A 26,024-nucleotide genomic window follows, 5' to 3' on the forward strand; every position below is an offset into this window, starting at 1 on the left:
CTTCCACCATATCATATCTGTTTAACTTCTTAATTTACCTAAGTTAATTAAATAGCTCATTACATTAAAGATTAGGGGAGTATCGTAACATGCCAAATTTTAAGACCCTGAAAAAGTGGCCAAAAAGCCTAATTTGTGGTGAAAAATTCAGAAAGATGATTAACTAAATTATTTAAGGCTGAGAAATTTGGAGAAAAATCATGGAATGTTAGTTTGAGTATTAAGGAAATTTATGAAAAGGTTTACTTCTCTAATTATACCTATTATTAGAATTACCTCTTGGTGCGAATCCCTTGATATATACATTTAAAAGATGAATATTTTGAGAAAAAGTTATAAATTTGAGAGACAAATGCTTTATTTAATTATGGCCAGATCTAAACCCCTCACAAGCTGTAATAAGGACCGAAGGTAATATTATGCCAGGTCAACAAGATGCCATATTTTATAGAATGGAAACTGAAAGCTATGGAAGACCGACAGAGACTATGACTATGGAAGGAAAGAGAAGATAATAAAAAAATTAAAAGAGAAGAATGAAAATTCACCATATTTTATTAGCGGGGTCATTCGTGATTATATTTACGTGTGAAGTTTAAATCACACCAACTCATCAAAGCATGAAGAAAAACACAATTGGACATCAACAAATCCACTTATCTATCACTAAACAATAATTAATTCTTACATTTCTTTATAGCATAACTTACATTAAAATACAAAAACTGCACCAAAATAGTAGATGCACCTCTACCTTCCTAAAATAGTTTCCATTAATCAACTATACAGTGGTTACTAAAGGATTGCTTGTTTCTGTTTTTTTTTTGGTTGCATTTAAAACAAATTTATAAAATTATTTTTTAGAACAAGTTTTGAGAATATATAAAATAAAAAAATATGCTTGGTTTTTACCAAACGTTAGTTGCTAGCTATTCTAAACGCCCAGTTTTCTTTTGCACTGAAAGCACGTGAATTCAGATTTATTTAATATGAATAATATAAAATAAAATAAAAAGAACTCATAAATTTTTAGATAAAATCAATAACTTGTATAAAAGATGCTACAAATAACGGTGGAGTGAGTTAATAATAATAGAGTTAGCTCACATAGAGTGGTTTGTTTTTATCCTTTACAAGATTAAACTTGTCTTATATTCATCTTGTTTATATATATACTCCTATGAGAAAAGGTGTACTATTTATATGGCATTTTTTTTATATAAATGTACAATTTTATCATTTATTTATTATTATGCTGACTTTGTTTATATGAGGTATAATGTATATTAAATATGGATAAAGTTAGAAAGTCATTAAATTTTAAATGAGAGTTAATCAAGTTTAAGATTTTTTTTTATCTGTGTGAAATATGCTGGAAGTGCCTTATAAATAGGACCAAAAGAGTACTCCTCTGGTCCTATTTATAAGATAGAAAGAGAAGGTTTTTTTGTCCTATTTATAAGTCATTTCATTAAATTTTCAGCGTGAATGTACTATTTTGTCTTTTATTTATTATAGTATAAGTAGTTATCTCTTTTGAAATGTGTATATATTAAATATGGGGTAAAGTTAAAAAATTAATATATTTTAATAGAAAGTTAATTCATTTTAAGTTTTTCTTTGGTCTGCGTAAAATATACTAAAAGTGTCTCCTCTGATCCTATTTATAAGGTACTTTCAACATATTTTATACAAAATAAAAAAAAAACCTTAAATTACATTAACTCTTTATTAAAATTTTATAACTTTTTAATTTTATTCTTATTTAATATATACACGTTTAAATAAGAAGTACATTATATGCTGCTTTAGTGACGTGATATGTTTAAGATGTGTGCAGGAGGTAGGTAGAAATCGCATTTATGCTGGTAGTTAATGTTATCCACGTCTGAAGTTTAAATCGCTTCACGCCCAACTCAAAGCACGTAGACGTCAACAAATCCATTTATTATTATAGATTCTTACATTGTTATATGGGAAAATCGTTAAACAAAAAAAAACACGCTGAAATTAACAAAAATGGTATGCTTGAACCTGTTTACAAAATTATTGTCACAACCAATATTAATGTTATAACGGGTTTTTATTTATATTTTTTTATTTTTGAAATCTCTTTTTTGCCATTTTTTTTCTTGTTACATTCCTTTATCACATAATTAAATTATTAGTAATCCAAAAGCCCAATTTTCTTTTGCATTCAAAGCAAGTGAGCGTTCAAATATAATTCTCTAATCTTATTTATAAGACATTTTAGCATGTTTCATATAAATTAAAAAAATCTTCATTAAAATATAATAAATTTTTAACTTTATCTCTATTTAATATATATATTTCAAAAAAATAACTATCTGCACTGTAATATATGAGGGACAAAATAGCACATTCGTATTTAAAAAAATTAATAAAATGAAGTATAAATAGGACTAACAAAATATTTCCTCTCTTTGCCTTATAAGTAGGACCAAAAGAATATTTGATTGAATAAAATAAGAACTCATAATTTTAAGGAGCTCAAAAGAGAAGAATGAAAATTCACGGTATTTTATCTTTGGGTAGGTATTGTTTTGTGGGTTCTCAAATTAAGTAGGAAGTACATTATACGCTGCTTCAGTGACGTTATATGTTTAAAAGGGTGTTTAGCAATCTTAAAAAGTACTTATCAGAAGTACGTTTTCATAAAACGAGATAAACTCTTTTATATATTTATTTTGTAAATAAAAAACTTTTAAAATATAATTTTGTTTGAACTAAACACTCCAAAGATGTGTGCAGGAGGTAGGTGGCAATTGTATTTATGCTGGTAGTTAATGTGAGAATACGTGTACCCACGTCTGAAGTTTAAATCGCTTCAACCACCCGCCATTTGGCTTAGTGGTATGAGTGTGTGTGGGGTGTGTACGTGTGGGTTCCCCGTCCCTTGTAACAAAAAAAAAACAAGAAAAAATCGCTTCACGCCCAACTCAAAGCACGTGGACGTCAACTTTATCATTGTAGATTCTTACATTGTTATCTGGGAAAATCGTTTAAAAAAAAACACGTTGAAATTAACAAAAATGGTATGCTTGAACCTGTTTACAAAATTATTGTCACAACCAATATTAATGTTATAACGGGTTTCTATTTATATTTTTTTATTTTTGAAATATTTTTTTGGCCATTTTTTTCTTGTTACATTCCTTTACCACATAATTAAATTATCAGTAGTCCAAAAGCCCAATTTTCTTTTGCATTCAAAGCAAGTGAGCGTTCAAATATACTTCTCTAATCTTATTTATGAGGTATTTTTAGCATATTTCATATAAATCAAGAAAATCTCTATTAAATATAATAATTTTTAATTTTAATCCCTATTTAATATATACACCTTTCAAAAAAATAACTATCTGCATTATAATATATGAGGGATAAAATAGTATATTCATATTAAAAAAATTAATAAGGTAAAATATAAATAGGACTAAAAAAATATTTTCTCTCTGTCTTATAAGTAGGACCAAAAGAATATTTGATATGAATAAAATAAGAACTCATAATTTTAAGATAGAATTAACAGCTTTTACTTGTAAACAGGAGTAGCTCACTGTATAAATAGAATTAAACTTGCCTCATATTCATCTTGTATATGGTTTATAACCTAAACTCGGTTCTCTAAGCTAATCCGAAGTGTCAATGCATTTAATCCTCAGGAGGGATTACACTTGAGGAGGAGTACTGGGCTTATGAGGTTGGTGCGCACGTTTTAACTACCACTCTTTGTTGAACGAGCGTGAGAATGTTTAGTACGCCCTTCAGAGTACAGTGAACATCACAAAATACTTCTTCCATTCAATACCTGAAGAACATTAAGATTTAATTTGTAGTTTAAATTAAATGATAAAGTATCGCCTTTCTGGTCGCATTTCCGAAACCATCGGCAGCATCATTTTTTGGACAGGACATCAGCATCATCATTGAATAACCTTTACAACAGAACAGGCGTCAATTTTTTTTTCAAAAGGATTTGGATTTGTTCGAAGACGAACACGTGTACAATCTTCGTCCACATTCCGTACCAAACCAGTTTCAATACTTATTAATTTAATCAACATCTTAAACTTATTAGATTTGCATCATTCAGATCTTAGTTAAATAATTCAGATTTTAATTTTTTGCTTAACTATTTTTAAATAGAAAAAATTATTTGTTGAAAGAAATTAAATCTGAATCATCCAAATGAAATTTGAATAATCTAAACCTGATAAGATTAGAGTACTCATCAAAATAATGAACATTTTAACTAGTTCCCATCAAGAATTAGTTCCAGTGCTTATCGCATTAATGATGAGCACCATAATACTTATCGCTATGATGAAATCTAAACCATTCAAAATCACTTCTAATCATCTAAATTTAAAATTTTTAACTAGTAATTTTTAAATAAAAAAATTATTTTTATAAAACTTATAATTACGAGATTATATTTTTCTTGAATTATGTACCTATTAAAAAGAAAATATTTTTCAAAAAACAAAAATATTAAACATTAAATCTTAACCATTCATATTAAATTTGAATGGTTGAAATTTGATGAGTATCATAATATTTATTATTGTGATTCACATTGAAATTGGTTACCTGAAACATGAAACTAGTTTCATTACTCATTAGCAGTAATGAACAACATGATACTCATCAAACCTTAACCATTCAAATTTAATATGAGCAGCTGATATTTAATATTTAATATTTTTTATTTTAAAAAATATTTTTCTTGTAATAGATACATAATGCAAAATAAATATAATTTCTTACCTGTAAGTTTTTAAGAAATAAATTTTTATTTAAAAATTTCAAATATACATCATTAAAACTTTAGATTTTACTAGATGAGTATTATGATGCTTATAGCCACAATCAGTGCTGAAACTAGTTTCCGGAAACATCTCCCGCATTTATAAATATGCATTGAAGATTGAAAGGCATGTATGTAACCAAATCAAGAACCCGACACTACATTCGCAAAGTAAGCCGGAGGTTCCAAACCGATAGAGTAACATGTCATCGGGGTCCGACATCGTTCACGTGGCCTTCGTCCCGAGTGCAGGTTTCGGACATCTCGGCCCATGTCTCCGACTCGCCGCCTTGTTCCTCCGCCACCAACACTGCCATGTCACTCTGATCACTCCCAAGCCCACCGTCTCCCTCGCCGAGTCCCACCTCATCTCTCGTTTCTGCTCTTCATTCCCCAGTCAAGTTTCCCAAATCGATTTCCAGCTTCTTCCTTTTGATCCTTCCACTGAAAACTCCTCCGATCCTTTCTGGCTCCAGTTCGAACGCATACGTCGCTCTGTTCACCTTCTCATCCCCATTCTCTCTTCTCTTTCACCTCCTCTCAATGCTCTCATCCACGACATTAGTTTGATTTCTCCGATGATTCCTGTCTCTGACAGCCTCGCTGTTCCGAGTTACATCTACTTCGTCGCCACCGCAAGAATGTTCTCGTTTTTCTCGCACCTGTCTGTTCTTGATGCGGCCAATAAACAAGCCCAGGGCCACCCTGCTTCGTTTATCGGCGATGCTGTCGAGATCCCAGGGATTCGTTTGCCGATACCCAGATCTTCGATCCCTCCTCTACTACTTCAACCAGGAAGTTTGTTCGAGAAAATATTCATGGAGGACAGTCCCAAACTGACGAAACTTGATGGGATTTTCATTAACACGTTTGACGAAGTGGAAGCCGAGGCCATGGCGGCCCTCAATAGCGGGAAAGTAGTTCCAGGGTTGCCTCCTGCGCATGCCGTTGGCCCTTTCATGCCTTGTGAGTTTGAGAAGGTAAACTGGAATCTGTCAAAAACTACTCCAATAATCTGCATTTACAGAAATTGCTTTTTATATATATTATTTTCTGTTTTGCAAACTGAGAGCTAGGGTGAATGTTTCTTTTCTACAAGCCCTTTTGGCCTTCAAAAAGCAGAATCCAAACATAACTCTCAACAGGAAGTAAGATGATTTTTGTATATATGAACTATATATAATTATTATAGTTTGCATCAGGCGCCAGAAGAAGAAAACTCAGATGGTTCACTAATGAAGTGGCTTGATGGTCAACCAGAAGGGTCAGTGGTGTATATTTGCTTCGGCAACAGGACGGCGACAACGAGGGAGCAAGTAAAAGAGATGGCAGAAGGGTTACTGCAAAGTGGCTACAGATTCCTATGGGTGGTGAAGCTGAAGATGGTTGACAAGGAAGACGACGAAGATCTGGAACAAGTGTTAGAACCAGAGGTAATGAAGAAGATTAAGGAGAAGGGTCTTGTGGTGAAGACATGGGTGAACCAGGGAGAGATTCTGGGCCACTCTTCAGTGGGAGGGTTTGTGAATCATGGAGGATGGAACTCCATAGTGGAATCCATATGGAATGGAGTGCCTGTTCTGTCATGGGGTCAGAACGGAGATCAGAAGATAACGTCGGAGGTGGCGGCGGAGAGTGGGGCCGGAATATGGCCGGCGGAGTGGGGTTGGGGCGGAGAGGTAGTGGTGAAAGCAGAGGAGATAGCCAAGGCAGTGAAAGAGATGATGAACAACGAATCTCTCAAGTTGAAAGTGTTGCAACTCAAAGACGCTGCAAGGAATGCGGCTGCTGTTGGAGGGAGCTGTGACATTAAAATCAAGACGATCATTGAGGAATTGAGGAAGAAGAAGAAGAAGACTGTCCACTGATTGACGAACAGTTACAAATGTCCTGTTCTTTAATCTCCTTTAATTTGATACCGTACTACTTGATGCCTGCAGCAACAAATTAAATATCATGCATCTTCCATCATGTCATATTTGTTTGACTCTTAATCTACCCAACTTAATTAAATATCTCATTACATTAAAGATTAGGGGAATATGACAACATCCCAAATTTTAAGACTCTGAAAAAAAAAAGGCCAAAAAGCGTAATTCGTGGTGAAAAATTTAAAAAGATGATTAACTAAATTATCTAAGGCTAAGAAATTTGGGAGAAAATTGAAAAGGTTTATTTCTCTAATTATACACATTATTAGAACTACCTCTTGGTGGGGGCCCTTAATATACATTTAAAATATAAATATTTTGAAAAAAAAAATTATAAATTTTAGAGAAAAAATATATTAAAATGTTATATTTAATTACGACCAAATCTAAACTCCTCACAAGCTGTAATAAAGACCGAAGTTAATATTATGCTAGGTCAACGAGATACCATATTTTATGGAATGGAAACTGAAAGCTATGGAAGACCGAGAGAAGACTATGACTATGGAAGGAAAGAGAAGATAATTAAAAAATTAAAAAAAAAGAATGAAAATTCACCATATTTTATTAGTGGGGTCATTTGTGATTATATTTATGTCTGAAGTTTAAATCACACCAACTCATTAAAGCATGAGGAAAATCGCAATTGGACATCAACAAATCCACTTATCTATCAATAAACAATAATTAATTCTTACATTTCTTGATAACATAACTTACATTAAAGTACAAAATCTGCACCAAAATAGTAGATGCACCTTACTTCCTCTACCTTCGTAAAATAGTTTACAATAATCAACTATAAAATGGTCACTAAAGGCTGGCCTGTTTCTGTTTGTTTTTTCCTTCTTTTTTTTTGCTTTTAAAAAAAATTTATAAAATCAGTTTTTACAACAAGTTTTGAGAATATGTAAAATAAAAAAAATATGCTTGGTTTTACCAAACATTCGTTGCTAGCTATTCTAGAAGTCCAGTTTTCTTTTGCACTGAAGGCAAGTGAATTCATCAGATTTATTTAATATGAATAAAAAAAAGCACTCATAATTTTTTAGATAAAATCAATAACTTGTAAAAAAGATGTTACAAATAACGTTGGAGTGAGTTAATATTAGGATTAGCTCACATACGGTGGTTTGTTTTTATCCTTTACAACATTAAACTTGTCTTATATTCATCTTGTTTACATATATATATATATGTGTGTGTGTGTGTGTCCTAATATTCCTCCTCTAAGCTCATCCACAGTGTTACTTCGCCGAAACCAACCTCTGCAATGCATTTAATCCGCAGGAGGGATTAACTTTGAGAAGGAAGACAAGTCTCAATGTGAGGTTCATGAGGTTGGGGCGCACATTCTTACCCACCATTTGTTGAACGAGAGGTGACAATATTTAACCTTTTTGAATTTTCTTCGAATTGAAGAACCCAACGACGAAACAGAAATCATATTTGAAAAAAAAAAAACGTGGATATTTTCGAAGAAGAACTCAGATCCACGATCTTCCTCCACATTCCAAACAGCACCCTCATCTATAAAGGTGTCATATGCATCGAAGTTTGAAAGTCACGTATCTAACCAAATCAACAACCCGCCGGTGATATTCACAGAGTAAGGCTATAGAAGAACATGTCATCGGGGTCCGATGTCGTTCATGTGGCCTTCGTCCCAAGTGCAGGTCTGGGACATCTCAGCCCGTGTCTCCGAGTTGCCGCCTTGTTCCTCCGCCACCAGAATTGCCACGTCACTCTCATCACTCCCAAGCCCACCGTCTCCCTCGCCGAGTCTCACCTCATCTCTCGCTTCTGCTCTTCATTTCCCGGCCAGGTCACCCAAACCGATCTCCATCTTCTTCCTTTTGATCCTTCCACTGAAAACTCTTCCGATCCTTTCTGGCTCCACTTCGAACGCATACGTCGCTCTGTTCACCTTCTCATCCCCATTCTCTCTTCTCTTTCACCTCCTCTCAATGCTCTCATCTACGACGTTAGTTTGATTTCTCCTATGATTCCTGTCTCTGAAAGCCTCGCTGTTCCTAGTTACATCTACTTCATCGCCGCGGCAAGAATGTTCTCGTTTTTCTCGCACCTGTCTGTTCTTGATGCGGCTAATAAACAAGCCCAGGGCCACCCTGCTTCGTTTATCGGCGATGCTGTCGAGATCCCAGGGATTCGTTTGCCAATAACCAGATCTTCGATCCCTCCATTACTTCTCCAACCAGGAAGCTTGTTCGAGAAAATTTTCATGGAGGACAGTCCTAAACTGACGAAACTTGATGGGATTTTCATCAACACGTTTGACGAAGTGGAAGCTGAGGCTATGGCGGCCCTCAATAGCGGGAAAGTAGTTCCAGGGTTGCCTCCTACGCATGCTCTTGGTCCTTTAATGCCTTGTGAGTTTGAGAAGGTAAACATAACTATAGTTTAAAGTTTGCAAAATAGGCATTTGACAAACTAACTGAAGTGCGTCAAAAACGGACTTTTTATATTTATTTTCTGTTCTGGAAACTGAAGTTGAGTCAAATGCCAGTTAGGGTAAAATTTTGTTTTCTGTAACTCTTTTTGGTTTACAAAAGTGCGATGTAAACATCACCTTTAAAATGATATACGAAAAGGTTTAGTTTCTTAACAGACAGTGAGATGCTTTTCGTTATGAATTATATATAATTATTATAGCTTGCATCAGGAACAAAAAGAAGAAAAGTCAGCGAGTTCACCATTGAAGTGGCTTGATGGTCAACCAGAAGGGTCAGTGGTATATATTTGCTTCGGCAACAGGACGGCGACAACGAGGGAGCAAGTAAAAGAGATGGCAGAAGGGTTACTGCAAAGTGGCTACAGATTCCTATGGGTGGTGAAGCTGAAGATGGTCGACAAGGAAGACGACGAAGATCTGGAACAAGTGTTAGAACCAGAGGTAGTGAAGAAGATAAAGGAGAAGGGTCTTGTGGTGAAGACATGGGTGAACCAGGGAGAGATTCTGGGACACTCCTCAGTGGGAGGGTTTCTGAGTCATGGAGGATGGAACTCCACGATGGAATCCATATGGCATGGAGTGCCCCTTCTAACATGGGGTCAGAACGGAGATCAGAAGATAACATCGGAGGTGGTAGCAGAGTGTGGGGTCGGGGTTCGGCCTGACTGGGGTTGGGGCGGAGAGGTGGTGGTGAAAGCGGAGGAGATCGCCAAGGCAGTGAAAGAGATGATGAATAATATTGAACCTCTCAAGTTGAAGGCGTTACAACTCAAAGAGGCTGCAAGAAAGGCTACTGCTGTTGGAGGGAGCTGTGACATTAAAATCAAGACAATTATTGAGGGGTGGAAGAAGAAGAGGGATGTTCATTAATTAATTGATGAACAGTTAAGTTAATCAGGCAAATTAGTCCCTCACCGAAGTGCAAGTTTTTGTTCTCTAATTTACTTTAATTTGATCACGTGTTGTTGTTTAATTTTCTTGAATTTGAACCTCCTAGGGCTTGTTTGGATCAGTAATTGTGCAAAATTTTGTAAGCATTAATAAAGGAAAAGGTGTGGGAGTCGACTTATCTCCTTCGTGTGGCAGTTAATTTCTTACCTCTTCAGGGTAGAAATTACTTTGCTTTTCAAACAAAAGTGACAAAAATCTTCTTTCTGCCGCTGTTTGATTGACAGGTCTAAAGGGCTCCCCGCTGCATGACCTTTTTTTTTTGGACTCACCTGATGCATCACTTTACTTGGGGGGAAAAGGGATGTGCTCAGAGTCTTCACTCCGTCACTCATTGTCATTGAATAATAATCTGTTTGATTTTTATTTTAATTTATATAAGATTTTAATTTATTTATTTTTTATAATAATGATAATCTTAGTCAATATATTTTATTAATTATAAAAATTTGTTTGATTTTTATTTTAGTTTATATAAGGTCCCACTATATTTTATCTCTTATATTTATCTATTTTTTTAAAAATAATTTTTATAATAATAATAATTCTAACCAATACATTTAATTAGTAAAAATATTTTAAAAAAAGATAATATATTTATTAAAAATAAGTAACTTAACTAAATTTTTTGATATATTCAAATTGATTAATTAGTTCTTATATGATCATAGTAAAGACCGGAACTACATGTTAACATCTTTTTCCTTTTACGGAAGACATGCTCACCTTTTTTTTGTTTTTTTTTGGGTGGTGGTCTGTGCCATACAATTCAACTAGCTACGCCAGCCTTATTCCTCAATAACAACGCCAAATTTAGGCAAAATGGACAGGGGTAGTGATGCAGGACGACGCCAGACAGGCAACGTGAACATGAAAACTCGGCCCAGCATGGGTTTTTTATTGTTAATTTCTTTTTATGAAATTGGTTGTGTTTACGAAAAATTGCAGAAAAATCCTCTATTAGAATATTTATTGCCTAAAAGTATTTGAAATTTGTGAGCTCTTAAGTGGTTGCAACTTTTTATTAGTTATGTCCAGCGTATTAACCATATGCAAATATCTGTCGTTTCACATTAAAGTAAGATGCGTGCAACTCATTTTTAGCATATATGATTTTTGTTTAACCATATAGAAGTTAAAGCTATATATAACTGATATAAAAAATTTTCTAACCAATAAAATTTTTAATAAAGGATTTTCCCTTAATTTTCCCTTTTTTTCAAGCACTTAACATGCGTCATGTCCTAGTTAGCTAGAGAGTAGAGTTTTTTTTTAAAATATAAATTACCTCACTAAGTTTATTATGTAAATATAAATATAATTTATATTAAGGACCAAATTGCTAAGAATCAAAGTGTTTTATAATTCTAAGGCAAAAAAAAGTATTTTATAATTCTAGTACAATATATTAAAAATATCTTATAAATACTCCTATGATCTTATTCATAAAGCACTTCTAACATGTGTTACACGTATCAAGAAAAACTTTAAACTGCATTAGCTCTTCATTAAAATATAGTAACTTTTCAATTTTACCCCTATTTAATATATACACCTTTTAAAAAAAAACTATCTACACTATAATAAATAAAGGACAGTATAATATATTCATGGTAAAAATTTAATAAAATGATTTATAAATAAATAAAAAATCCCCTCTCTTTACCTTGTAAATAGGATAAGAAGAGTAGAAGCAAACGGAAGCACGCGCACATTTATTATATACTTGTATCATTGTATGCATGAAGTGTCATAGATTAATTCAAATAACGCCTTCTGAGAATGGGTCCGTGCAGTCAAAGAGCTTAAATTTGATTAATTAATTTAGTAATTCTTCGTTGCATCCTAATTCAAACAGAAATAACACAATTATAAAATTTAAAGGCACAATTTGTCACATAAATCACTTTTTTAAAATATGGAATAAATCACTTAAAAAAAGAAGAAATGTGCCGTGAATTTTTGTATCTTTATTCCTTGTTTGTTCACCCATTTCCAGATGCTGCCAACATCATATTTAAATTTTTGTGTCTTTATGATTGTAAATTACTCCATCCGTTCCTTATTATAAGAGACAAATAACCGAAGTACGTTGATCAAAAAAACAGTTAAAATTAGTTAAGAACAATTAATGTATAAAAAGTATAATTTTTTTCCAAAAATGCCCTCATTAATAAGGAGAGAGAGCATGAGAGAGAATAATTAAATTATTAAAAGAAAGAGAAGTGAGAAGGAGAGGGAGTGTGAGTTGGAGATAATAAATATAGGTAAAATAGTAAATCAACACAAAAAAGTAGAGACAACTTATAAGTGTCTCTTATATATAGGAACATGCCATAAGCATCAAATGTCTCTTATAATAAGGAACGGAGGGAGTAATTAATTATCATAAATATCATAACAAATTACAGAAAGCTAAGAAAAATAATTGTCACGTCGATCAACAGGAGAAAAAAACAATAAAGAACGTGATGGATAAGGTTGATAAAAACAACATTCAAAGATTGGAAGGTTCCGAATTTATTATAAAAAAATATTAATTTATCATATCATATGTTTATGTTGTAATGTCCGCTTTTTCGCGCTCTCAAACTGCCTCAACAATGAGTCATGTTGATAATGACTCTAACATTTTTGTTGGATTAAACGAATATGACCATTTGGTATTTGTTTATTTTAAAATGTTAATAATTAAAATGATGGAAAAATTAAAAAATTCTCTTGAATAAATCCAACGATATAAAACTTCAAATTGATTCATATATATAAAACTTGAATTTGATACAAATTTATATTTCTTTCCTAAAATATTCATACCACTATACCTACTAAGAGTATGCCTACTAAGAGTATGGATAGTTTTAATATGTATGATTAAATATAATAATTTAAAATTTAATACATATTTATTATAAATAACTAAATTAATTAATTTTTTAATATTCGTAAATCAAGAGCTGCTGAAAAGAAGTAGTTAATATATCGCGTTATATAAAGAAGACAAACCCCTCATTTGAATATCTTGGAATCATATGGAGCATAATATATCATACTGCTCTTGTTCTATATATTTGCAAGACAAAGTGACAATTTATATAGACATGATTGACAAATAAATGAGTTGAAATTGATAAGGAAAGGTGTTGAGAGTAATAATCAGTTCACGATTGCAATCTTTCACGCACAAATCCTTTGGGGGAGAGCTCACTAGTAGAGATTGATTATTTCACAAGCTCTTAAAAGTTAAAAAGATAGTTACTCTTCCGATTCTTAATATAAGATATATTTAACTAACTTAATTAGATTAAAGAAATTAGATAAGTTAGTTAATTATAAGAAATATGATATGTTTTTTTAAAACACCATAATCATCTTTTTTAATATTCTCTCTCTCTCTTTTACTTGATTATAATTGAGGGAGTATCTACAGAGATAATTTAAGAAAAACTGTAAATATAAGAAATAGGTCTTATATTTAGAACCAAAATTAACTTAATAATTAAGTTCTATATTAAGAACTAGGAGAGTATAAATTATTTGGTATTGAGAAATTTTTATTGGCGATGAGATCGATTCAAGCCTCTACACTTTTATAAGGCGTGAGTTGCATCTGGATGGCTTTTGTTAATCTAGGCCAGTTTTATATTGCGAAATTTTTTTAATAAAATATAGGGAGTATTTATTGATTTTTTTAATTTGTTTTCTTTCTCGTGAAGCGTGTGCCCGCCGGGCATCCGAACTGGGTGAACAAATCTTATCATGAAGCGGTTAATAGTGTATCCTTAAAACCTATCCATCAATTTTATTATAATTTGTATTTTATTAAAACCGTGCTTTCAGAATTCTCCTTTTTTTTTTCCCAGAGCTTTCAGAATTTTCTTAGTTCTTAAACTTTATTCAAAAAAAGACTCCATAAAATCATAATAAATTATAAGAGTAAAAATACAGAAAACATTATTAACTCAAATCAAATCAATCCCGCCGCCACTCCTTTGTTTGAATTGATAAATAAAGTAAAACGAGAATCAATCAATAAATTAAAATTATTAATGATTTAGCCTTATTAATTTAAATAATTGTCCTGCTGCTTGAACTTTGCTGCTCTGTAAACCCATACATTACATTTATTTTATATATCAATTTCTATATAAAAATTAATATTATTAATTTTTAATTACACGAACGACTTCGTTTATAGCAAGCGGTGAAGCAAAATTTTCTTATGATTAATTTTATCATCAATAATTCAACTGTAGATTTGTTTGTTAGTGTACCAATTAGTTAATTACAGTGGTTTCTTTAATTAAATTACTCGTTAATCAATTTTACTTATAAGTTAAGAAGAAATTTTTCATCCATTAGATAAAACATTTTAAATAATCAACAAACCATTAAAACATTGTTTTCAAATTTTTACTTCATATATAAATATTTCTCCCATAGCTTAACGAAGGTATTGGCAAATCGAATTTAATTAACAGGTTGGGCTAATTTTTACAAGCTTTTAGTACTATAATAAGATCAGAAATACACACACACACATAGAGAGAGACACTTAATATGATAATATTATGCCTATTACATACTTAACAATGAGAGAAAAAAATTAAATGATCGAAATATATCAATTAAATAATTAATCAAGAAAACTTATTAAGTCAAAAGATTAAAACTGGAAATTAAATGCTACACTTCTATTTATATTCATCCAATACTTTTATTTCACTATAATTAAGAAAATTTTTAAATCTCATTAAATTTATTTTAAAAATTTAATCATTTTTTAACTTTTATTATTTTAATGATTTGTTTCTATGAACAATAAACCAGTTACTTAATTATAAATGGGACAAAAAAAATACTCTTTTTCTGCAGTATAATGGGATGAGAAAAGCACAATAGCGTTCCCATACTTATCGGGAAGAAAAAAAGTTAAAAGCACAACAATACTGTATTGATTACAGGCGCAACTTTCCAAGTGAACAAAACCGATCATTAATTAATTAAGGGCCCATTTGTTGACCAAAACCAAAAACAAGGTGTCAGTTTGCCCTCCAATTAAAAATGATCTAGTGTTAACATATTAATTGTTTAAACAGCTCCATTTTTTTTTTTGCCGGAAAACAACTTTAATTAGAATCTTATAAAAAGGATTAAGAAAAATCAAATTTCAGGTTTTTATAAAAAGATAGAGGAGTAACTCTCAAGTTAAGAATTTAAAACTCTAAATTTGCACCATTAATCAATAAACTGATCTCTTTCTGGTTGAAAAAAATTTGCACAATTTGGAAATGTTTTATATGGGATGAGATCCATTTAATAGAACTTATTAATACAATTTTTTAATTTGCGTAAGTAATTATTCTGTATTGCCAAATATGTATTTGATAATTAGTATGAAATATAAATATAAAGATTTTTCAGCTCAAATAAATTATAGGGTTAATATAATCTTTGATCCTTCAAGTTGGCTTTTATTTTAGTTTTAGTCCCTCAGGTTTCCAATTATGAGTTTTGATCCCTCAAGAGGAAAAATAGTCCAAGCATTTATTGGATTATAAGGACCGATATTTTAAATGACTTGAGGGACCAAAATCAAAATGAGAGTAAATTTGAAGGACTGAAGTTTGTATTAACCCTAAATTATAATATATAAGTTTTATTTTGCTTTTTGGGTGGAAAGTTTAATTTCGTTCACCAAAGTTTGAAATCCTGAATAAGGAGTTATGATTAAATCTAAAGATTTTTTTGAGTAAAACAGAAAATCCTTTTATTTTTTCAAACTTACTGGTTCGTTAATTTTCAAATAATCAAAATTTCTCTTCATATAAAATTTCTTACAACTACTATATTATATTCTAAGTAATTAAACCATAAATCATAAAATAAACCAGAACAAGCATGGTAATAAAGCAACATTGTATTGCAAACAATGCAATGAACACACTTTAAAAAAAATAAAGGATTATATGTTTCGTAATGGGTTAAACAAATCGCTGGATTCTGGTCAAAAAAAAAAAAAAACAAATCGCTGGAGCCTGTGATGCTTTATCTTTTGAATCACTACTCTGTTCAACCCTAAATATAAAAACTAAATAATTAATTTATATAGATTTAAAAATTAATTAATTAAGTTAATAATTTATAAGAAATATATGTTTTTTTTAAATATCCTCTTTAATCATTAACACTCTCATTAATGAAAACTTGCTTCAATCAATAGAATTGTTTAGTAAAAATTTTATAAATATGTGAGATAAAATAGATTGATATCTTATAATTAGGATTCAGAAAAATCTCTCTAGTTCTTATATTTAAGATTGGACAGATTATAATTTATTTCAACCCATATATTGTCCTTTTTAATATTATATATATGTATCATCTCAGATCTAGAATCACATCCACATCTTTGCACTATTGTTAAATATTCAGAAGAACTGCATCCAGTATTGTCAGAATTAATTAAAAGCGTACTCATATATTTTTAATTTGTAATTTGAAGATGTAGATCATATATAAGAGTATATTATATCTCATTCTCAGCGTTATTTTCCTTCAGCCATAAAAATCAAATTTATATCTCAAGTTGTGAAAAAGAATTTTTAGGAACTAGTACTTGATCATTAATCATCGTGCGAGCACGTGTATTATTTAAAACATCAGCTACTTGTCTCTTGAAGTAAAGGACTAAAGGGTAATAAATGGAGGGAGTAGTCTTTTAAGATGCTTGACAAATTAGAAATAAGGATATTTAATGCATGGATATTTTTTTTTTTTAGATTTCTCTTCCGGTATCCCAGGGAAATAGGCGTCTTTCAGCCGTGACAACGTCCCCAGACTAATCCGGATCGAAGGCTTGCAAGGAACCTTTCGGTCGACGCCCTCTGGCTCCTCAGGGTGCTGCATTCCCACCGTTCGAACTCGAGACCTGTGGTTAAGCTAGGACAGTCCCAGCCAGCTGACCTAACCCCTCGGGGTTAATGCATGGATATTTTAATAAAATATTGTGGATTAGATTTTACAATACAATAAAAATTATTAATAATAATTGTTTTAATCTATGTATGAAAATCCAAAGTCAGTAAGTCACACTCATCTCGAAATTGACAGATTATATTAAATTAGATGTTTGGTGTGAGCCGCCCCTATTTGTCATCATCACAAATTTCTAAACTTTGAATTATTGATAGATTACTATTAAATATTTAATATTTTGATTATATTCCACGCTATCCATGGCACTTGTATATAATTGCATAGCATCGACGCATTAATTATTATATGCTAAATATCGCCCATTTCCCAAACGTAACTCTTACCGGGAGCATATCATATCTACAACTAGCTGGCAACATTGAAATAATTAATTAAATATTCCAAGAGGTTGATAAGATATCGTAAAATAATCTCCTATGGAATATGAGATCTATTTATTAGAATTTATTAGTATAAAGACAAGTAAGCACATCATGTAATAATTATGCGACAATTCATATTAATAAATTTTTTTAAAAGTAGTTGTATATCATATTGCGAAATATAATAATATTTAACGCAATATGCACAATATGCGTGTGCATGTGTTTTTTAATATTTAGTACGACATAATATAATTTTATATTGCCAACTTATTATTTCTTTGGTTTTTGGGTTGGAACTGGAAGTATAATTTATTTGACCAAGTTATGATTAAATTCAAGGAAAACATTTCTTTCAGTTCATAATGAAAAACCATTCAGCATTTGAATTACATTAAATTCCAACTAATCTGACTTTAACTTGAGCTAGTTCTGGATTGGGAGTAACTCCCTCAAAAATATTTTCTACTGTAAATACTCAAATTTGAGATCTCTTATTTAAATGATCATAGCCCTTTTATTAAAACTAATACATGTTTGCTCATTTCTTCTTCTTCTTTTTTTTGGACATAGAGAAGAGAAAATCTTATATTTATTATATCTTTTCAAACTAGCTTTCTAAATCGTAAAAATGTTTATATAGTTTTAGTTAATATTACAGCATTATCCTTTGTTCAGAGAACCTAAACATAATACTGATTATACATATCTGATCACATCAAGTCGGCAAATTATTAATTTTAATTTATGTAAACAATTTCACCAAGAATAAAATGTTCAGTGTAAAACAATTAAGAGAATGCATTTACAGAAATATATAATCTGCAGGCCAAAATCGAAAGTATGATTATAGATGTCTCTTTCATATCTATTTGCATTAATATATCATTATTTACGGAAAACTTTGTTGATGAGTAATGTGTAAGTACCTCCAATAATACTCTCTGAATTCTGAGACATAACATACCAATCTAGAGCAGTACTTTTTTTTATTTTTTTTGAAACTTAAGTATGAGAAGGTCACTGTCTTTTTTTAACATTTGAAAATACAGAGCAAAACATTGCAAGTTTCCCCACTTTTCCCTTGGCCGCCCACGATGTCGCATATTGGAAGTCGGGATAAGCAAAATTTTATTATAGGACTCCCTTTGTGATAAATACCCGTGAGAATACAATATTTTTAATACTATAGAAAATACAAGGTAACTTAATAGTATGCCACGTTATTAATTTGGATGATATTCTTCCATATTTCCAAAATACTAGTAGTATAAACTCGATTTATAACTTCGTTAGATTTGGCTTTTCACTACTATGCTAAAAGGAGTAAAATTATTATACTGCTGAAATTCATGTATAGAACATTACCTCTTTCCTTTAGTGAGTGTTAGACTTTGAAGATCTCGGAAGGTTAACCCAAAAAAAAAAAAGGACTATTCGTAGTTTTTTGTCATTAATACCATTTCGATACCATAATCGCACACGACATCCGAAAAAAAAAATACTAGTATATAAAACTCAAAGCATGGCGTGCATCAATCTCAAAGCAATAACACGTGACGGGAGAGATCATGGTTTAATAAATGTAATCTTATAAATAAATATTACTTTATCTCTTATTATAAGATCCTTTTAACTAAATTACGCGGTTTAAGAAAACGGTTAAAATTAGTAAAAAAACAATTAATATGTAGTAAATACAATTTTTTTTACAAATACACCCTTATATATAAATGGGTAGATGTGAGAGAGTAATAGTAAGATAAATAAAAAAAGATAATATATTAAATCCATTAAACTAGGGATAAAATAGATAATAATACATTAAATGTTCAGACAAACTCAAAAAAATTTTTTATAAAAAAGGATAAACATATTAAAAAAATTAGATATTATAATAAGAGATGGAGGAAGTAAATAACAGTTATTGCTCGAGTTAACATGGTGGTGTGTGTATATAAATATAGGTCCTTGTTGAGGCACCAATGTGTGTCCAAAGCTTCTAAATCTGATTGCTTCATTATTCTATTCATCATGAGGAATCCAATTTGTGAATTGGTGGATATGGTAGTGAAGACTCTTTGGGGTTTCATTCTCAAGAGCCTCATCCACAAGGATTTCCATGAAGCCTTTCATAAGATGACCGTCATTGATCGCTGCCTCTTCATTGTAATAAACCCTAACCAACCATCTTTATTACTTATATATGTTGTCTTCATTAATCAATCTTTTTCATTTTCCCCTTTATCAAATTATAGTCTTTGTTTCTCCTTCCCATCATCATCATCTTCCTTTTCTGGCACTCTTATGTGTGTGGGTTTCAAATTTCTCAGTCTAACAAGGCTCTCAAAAATGCATAGTAGAAATGACTTTTCTTCTAATATTTGCTCCCTATTTAAAGTCTTTTGACTCTTTTTTTTAGTTCCTCATGACGTTTTCTTGTTTTCAGGGAGTTCTCTTTATGAGATTTTCTCATTAAACTTGTATTTTAAATATTTTATCGTCTGTAATTTTTGATGCGTTATCTACTGTTATATCATATCATTCGGCCCAAACTTCAAAATGGTGCCAATTGATTCATTTTAGCCAACGAATGACATGATATTACAAGAGATCGATGGCCAAAAATTTGTCCCACACATGATGAGAGAGGCTAAACTTCACCCACTGCTCGTCATCAAAAAATTAATTAATGCATATGCACATGATATGAAGAAGGCTAGCTAGCTAATGAAATGGATGATTTGTTGGTGAAGTTTGTGCACTACATAGACCGGCTGGGGATATGGCACCGGATGCCGGTGTTCATGGGGCTGATCTACCTGGCGGTCCGGCGACATCTGCATCAAGAATACCATTTGCTGAACGTAGGGCTTAGTCCTGTCAGTGTCCGGAGCAACCCAGCCGGAGTGCCTTATAGGACTGACGATGGATCCTACACTGACCCCTTCATTGAAGATGCTGGCAGCCATGGATCATTCTTTGGCAGAAACATTCTTCCTTTTGATCAGCAAAATAAGGTGTATGCACATATATATATATATATCTTCATGATCATATGATAATTGAATTAATGATATATACATATATAGAGTTTGTTGAATTAATTATTAAACGAAACGAAATGAATGAATAATATTTGCAGCTTCAAGATCCTCATCCTATATTAGTGGCTGAAAAGCTTTTGGCTCGGAGGAATACTTACAAGGACACAGGGAAGCAGTTCAACATCATAGCAGCTTCTTGGATTCAGTTCATGATTCACGATTGGGTGGATCACTTGGAGGATACCAACCAGGTTGGTTTTTTTTTTTTTTTTAAAGAAAAACTGTATCAATCTAAATATTATTCTTTGCAGATTCTCTCCTGCACAGTAGCCTAACAGATCTAGGCAGAATTTCTATTAGGGTAGACATAACAAGAGAAAATCGAGACCTAGTGATTCTCACTTCGGAGGCTCCTACCTCGTTTTTAGTCTCTTTCATACAAATACGTGCGATCTCTTGTTCCAATAATAAATTTATTTGAAAATAAGTTTCTTTTGTTTTTCCTCCCAAATTTACTCATATTTAACACCATGAATTATAGCCAAACAAAGTAAATTGTATTTTAGAAAAAATATCCTACCCGGCGGCTTACAATGACAACTTATTTTTTTAAGGCACTCTAATGCGGATCACTGAGGGAGTATATAATGTTAAACTATTGCAATATGACAATGAAAAAGATTTAGTCCACATATGCAACTTGTAATGCTGCGGGGGAAATAGTTAAAAAATTATTAAATAAGATTCTATATATATTCTGAGCCGGCCTTTTGTTTTCTTACAGTATTATTACATCTTCCTCTAGTCTTTTTGGCAAGGTACTTCTAGCATGTTTCATATAGATAAAAAAAAAAAAACTCAAACTGTGTTAACTTTCTATTAAAATATAACAAGTTTTTAACTTTATCCCTATCTAATATATACACTGCACATTTAAAGAAATAATTATTTATGCTATAATAAATGAATGACAAAATAGTACATTCATACTAAAAATTTAATGAAGTGACTTATAAATAGGATCAATAAAATCTTCCTCTCTCTGTCTTATAAATAGGACCAAATGAGTATGAAATAATTAATTCAGGATTTATCACCCCCGGTCCTAATTATAAAAGCTAGTTAACTAATTTGAGGAGATTAAGAAAATAAGTTAAGTTAGTTATTTGTAATAAATATGTGTTGTCTTTCCTAAAATATCCTTATTAATCAAGTGTATTGGCTATAGCTATCATTGTTAGAAAAACTACCGTGAAAAAAAAACATAAATATGAGAAACAAAGTGTATTGGAGTCTTATATTTAGAACCAAGATAAAAGTAAAAAAAAGTCTCATATTAAGGATCGAAGGTAGTATTATATATATTAGGAGTTGTTATACAGCATATGGAAGTATTTAATTTGCGGATTAATTATGTCTTATGAATTCTGGCAGGTTGAGCTAGTAGCGCCAAAAGAGGTGGCTGGCCAATGTCCTTTGAGTTCCTTCAAATTCTTCAAAACAAAGGAAGAAGCCACTGGCTTCTACGAGATCCAGAAAGGCCATCTCAACATTCGCACTTCTTGGTGGTATGAAGCTGTGACATATTTCTTTATTAAACATGCCGCATCCTTTAGATAGATATGTGCTCACTCGGATACTTCATATAAAATTAACTAACTTATTTAGGGAGATTGAAGAAGTTAACAAATTATTTAAAATATTTATATTTATCGTTTTCCTCTAAACTAATTTGTTACTATTATAAATTTATATATAATCTAATGATAAACATAAGTACTTTAGAAATATCATATAACATATGCTCTAATTAAGTAATATAGCAACTCTTTTAATTTTTTCAAATTAGTCAATTAGGTGTTATACTAAGGAATGGAGGTAATAATAAATACATGTGTGTGTACTTTTGTATAATAAGCAAGTAATTAAGCATATGGAGGAAAATGTGTATATGCCCATCAGGGATGCAAGTGTGATATATGGAGCCACAAAGGAAAAGGTAAAGAAAGTGAGAACAGGGGTAGATGGGAAGATTAAGATAGCAGACAATGGCCTTCTTCCTCATGATGAAAATGGCATTGCTATCTCTGGCGATGTCCGAAATAGCTGGGCTGGTGTTTCAACGTTGCAGGCCCTCTTCATCCAAGAACACAACCTTATCTGTGACGCCATCAAGGTATCTATATCTATATATATAAACGAAGTTTCTAATTAAATATATTACTAGTTTAATTAATTAATTAACAAATCTTGTTGGCTTAATTTAATTAATTTCAAATGTTGCAGAAAGAAAATCCAGAGTTGAGGGACGAAGAGTTGTATAGGCATGCAAGGCTGGTCACTTCTGCTGTGATTGCAAAGATCCACACCATTGATTGGACTGTGGAGCTTCTCAAAACCGATATGTTATATTCTGGGATGCGTGCTAACTGGTGAATAATTAATATACCCCTGCTCAAAAGCTCATATTATATTATTTAACTTAAAATTAAAATTAAGGCTAAAATATATATTTAGTCTTTTTAACTTCATACAGGGTTTTAATTTGATCCTTTAATTTTAAAAAGCATACTTTTGGTCATTTAGCCCTAAAATCGTTAATGTTGAATGATTATTTTTTATAACAATCATGGTTGTTTTGAAAATTAAACTTAATATGTTAATATTTTGAACATGTTTTATCAACATTTAAAATCTTAATATCATCATTTTTTATTAACAATTTTAGGATTATAGGACCAAAAGTATATTTTTCAAATATAAGGAACCAAATTAAAATTCTCTATAAAATTAAAGAACTAAATATATACTTTAACCTAAAATTAAATATCCCCAGAAAGATAGAGAGAGAGAGAGAGATTCAGTTGATGGAAGAAACTTGAACCCATTTTTTCAGGTATGGATTACTGGGGAAGAACTTCAAGGACAAGTTTGGGCATGTTGGAAATTCCATTTTGGGAGGTCTGGTTGGAATGAAGAAGCCAGATACTCACGGAGTTCCATACTCTTTGACAGAGGAATTCGTGAGTGTTTATAGGATGCATCCTCTTCTTCCGGACAAGCTTCAGATCCGAAACCTCAAAGGCGCAATAGGAGAAAACAAACAACCTCCTTTGAAAGAAGAGTATGTCTCTCTCTCTCTCTCTCTCTCTCTCTCTATATATATATATATATATATAATGCCTTTCGACTTCTTGATGTATGTGTCACCTTTTTTCATTAATTTCTTCGTTGGAATTAATGTATGGGTCGTTGTGACGATGACGATGGCAGGATCGAGATGGAAAAGTTGATAGGATTAGAAGGTGAACAAACCTTGAACTCAGTAGGATTGGAGACTCAAATGGTGTCAATGGGTCATCAAGCTTGTGGAGCCCTTGAACTTTGGAACTACCCACAGTTTCTACGAGACCTCGTAGCCCATGATGTGGATGAAAAGCCTAGGCCAGATCATGTGGACCTCGCTGCCCTTGAAAGTACGTGGGGGAAAAAAAGCATGCTATGTATAAATGCAGGTTTTTTAATTAGTTATGATGTAATAATTCAGACACTGAAAATATACTGTTATACATGTATATGCATATGCAGTCTATAGGGACAGAGAAAGAAACGTGCCAAGGTACAACAACTTCCGAAGAGGATTACTTCTGCTTCCAATCTCAAAATGGGAAGATCTGACAGATGATGATGAAACGATTGTATCACTGAGAGAAGTGTATGGTGATGATGTTGAGGAGCTTGATCTTCTTGTGGGTCTCTTGGCAGAGAAGAAGATCCCTGGCTTCGCCATTAGTGAGAGTGCCTTCATCATTTTCCTCCTCATGGCAACTAGGTATGCATCTCTATTTATCTAAACTAAGCACATATATACTGATAAAGATGTAGCTAGAGATATTAAGTCTCACATTGAGTAGTTAGATACAACCAGCTAACTCTTGCGGCGGATTCCCTATTCCAGTTAGATACACATCATAAACTTGAACACGTGAGAGCTGATCAGTAAGAGTTGATTTTGTGCAGGAGGTTAGAAGGTGATAGATTCTTCACAACAAATTACAACGAAGAGAGCTACACGAAGGTGGGATTGAAGTGGGTGAACACTACTGAGAGCCTTAAAGATGTTATAGACAGACATTATCCAGAAATGACAAGCACATGGATGAACTCTGAGAGTGCTTTCTCTGTTTGGAATGACACACCCAAACCTCACAACCCTATCCCCATCTGGCTTCGTATTCCTCATTAAGTAATTAATCAAAGCCCTTTTGCTTTGGCTTATGTATGTCTTCATTAACTTCTTAGGTCTGTGTTTCAAGCTGTGTCTTCAGTTTTATGAGCTACCTACCTACTTGTCTTGTCCTCCTCTACTAAGGATGCTGCCGTCTTTCTGGTCCTTCCCATAAAATTTCGGGCTTCTAATGTATGATCTTTTTTTTTTTGAGCAAAGGCTTCTAATGTATGATCTGAAATGCTTATATGTGGCATCTTTTCAATAATGTTATTTGATGCAAGATAGGCAAAATTGCACCTCTATCCTTCAATTTTGCACAAAATTTTTATTTTGGCCATTTAATTTTATATTACGAATAAAAATATTATAAAATAAAAACATTTCGTGGAACTACCGTTAACTACGTTAGAATAGACTTTTGTTTGTTTCCAATTAATTATAGCATCTTGTTCCAAATGAATTAACGCAAGATTCTCAACTCTTCCTTAACGTTCCGTCAAAACTAGAATCAAAGAAAACTTAAATAGACTAAAAAGAAAATAAAACTTAAATAATCAATGTCAATACAAACAAATAAAATCGCTATAATTAGTTAAATTACTCTTCTATTCCATTTCATTTACATTTAATATAATCTCCATATTTATAATATAAAAATTTTAATTTAGTCTTCCTTAATTTTTATTAAAATATTCCAGAATATTGTTATAAACTCATATGCTTAACTCTATACTACCTCCGATTCTAATTATAAGCCGTTATTTAAGCTCTTATAATTAGGACTGGAGGTAGTATCTTTCGGTCCTTAATATAAGATCTAATTATTGAGTTAATTTTAGTCCTAAATATAAGACCTATTTGTTATATTTATCAATTTTTTCTAAATTACCCCTATGCATACTCTCTCAATCATAATCAAATAGAAGAAAGAAGAAGGATATTAAGAAAGATGATTATGGTGTTTTAGGAAAAACATATTATATTTCTTATAATCACCCAATTTACCTAACTTTCTTAATTTAATCAAATTAGTTAAATAAGTCTTATATTAACGACCGGAGAAGTATTACTTAAACATTTGCATAAACATAAAATTCAAGTTAAATTATATCCTTTGCTATAGGAGGGGCGATGGATAATTTATCGTCTAAAAATTAACTAAAGATGGATGAACATATATGCAGAATAAAACTCTAATCCTC

The 26,024-nt window shown here is 31.7% G+C and overlaps 3 protein-coding genes across 3 annotated transcripts; all 3 read left to right on the forward strand.

The window, feature by feature from the left end:
• The first annotated feature begins 4,976 nt into the window (after nt 1-4,976).
• LOC114715833 (UDP-glycosyltransferase 708D1-like) lies at nt 4,977-6,802 on the forward strand. Its single transcript, XM_028900733.1, has 2 exons — nt 4,977-5,811; nt 6,034-6,802. The coding sequence occupies exons 1-2, from the start codon at nt 5,035-5,037 to the stop codon at nt 6,697-6,699; spliced, it is 1,443 nt and encodes a 480-aa protein (XP_028756566.1). The 5' UTR covers nt 4,977-5,034; the 3' UTR covers nt 6,700-6,802.
• A 1,561-nt stretch (nt 6,803-8,363) lies between these two features.
• LOC114715839 (UDP-glycosyltransferase 708D1-like) lies at nt 8,364-10,301 on the forward strand. Its single transcript, XM_028900738.1, has 2 exons — nt 8,364-9,166; nt 9,446-10,301. Exons 1-2 carry the CDS (start codon nt 8,390-8,392, stop codon nt 10,103-10,105), a joined length of 1,437 nt encoding a protein of 478 aa, XP_028756571.1. The 5' UTR covers nt 8,364-8,389; the 3' UTR covers nt 10,106-10,301.
• A 9,286-nt stretch (nt 10,302-19,587) lies between these two features.
• LOC114715831 (alpha-dioxygenase 1-like) lies at nt 19,588-25,099 on the forward strand. The gene is made up of 10 exons (XM_028900731.1): nt 19,588-19,713; nt 20,301-20,564; nt 20,690-20,842; nt 22,026-22,159; nt 22,554-22,767; nt 22,878-23,023; nt 23,488-23,715; nt 23,865-24,067; nt 24,180-24,423; nt 24,612-25,099. Exons 1-10 carry the CDS (start codon nt 19,609-19,611, stop codon nt 24,835-24,837), a joined length of 1,917 nt encoding a protein of 638 aa, XP_028756564.1. The 5' UTR covers nt 19,588-19,608; the 3' UTR covers nt 24,838-25,099.
• Nucleotides 25,100-26,024: the final 925 nt, after the last annotated feature.

The sequence above is a fragment of the Neltuma alba genome, unplaced genomic scaffold (genome assembly GCF_004799145.2).
Source record: "Neltuma alba isolate B1F8T4 unplaced genomic scaffold, ASM479914v2 tig00011614_pilon, whole genome shotgun sequence".
Classification (NCBI taxonomy): domain Eukaryota; kingdom Viridiplantae; phylum Streptophyta; class Magnoliopsida; order Fabales; family Fabaceae; genus Neltuma; species Neltuma alba.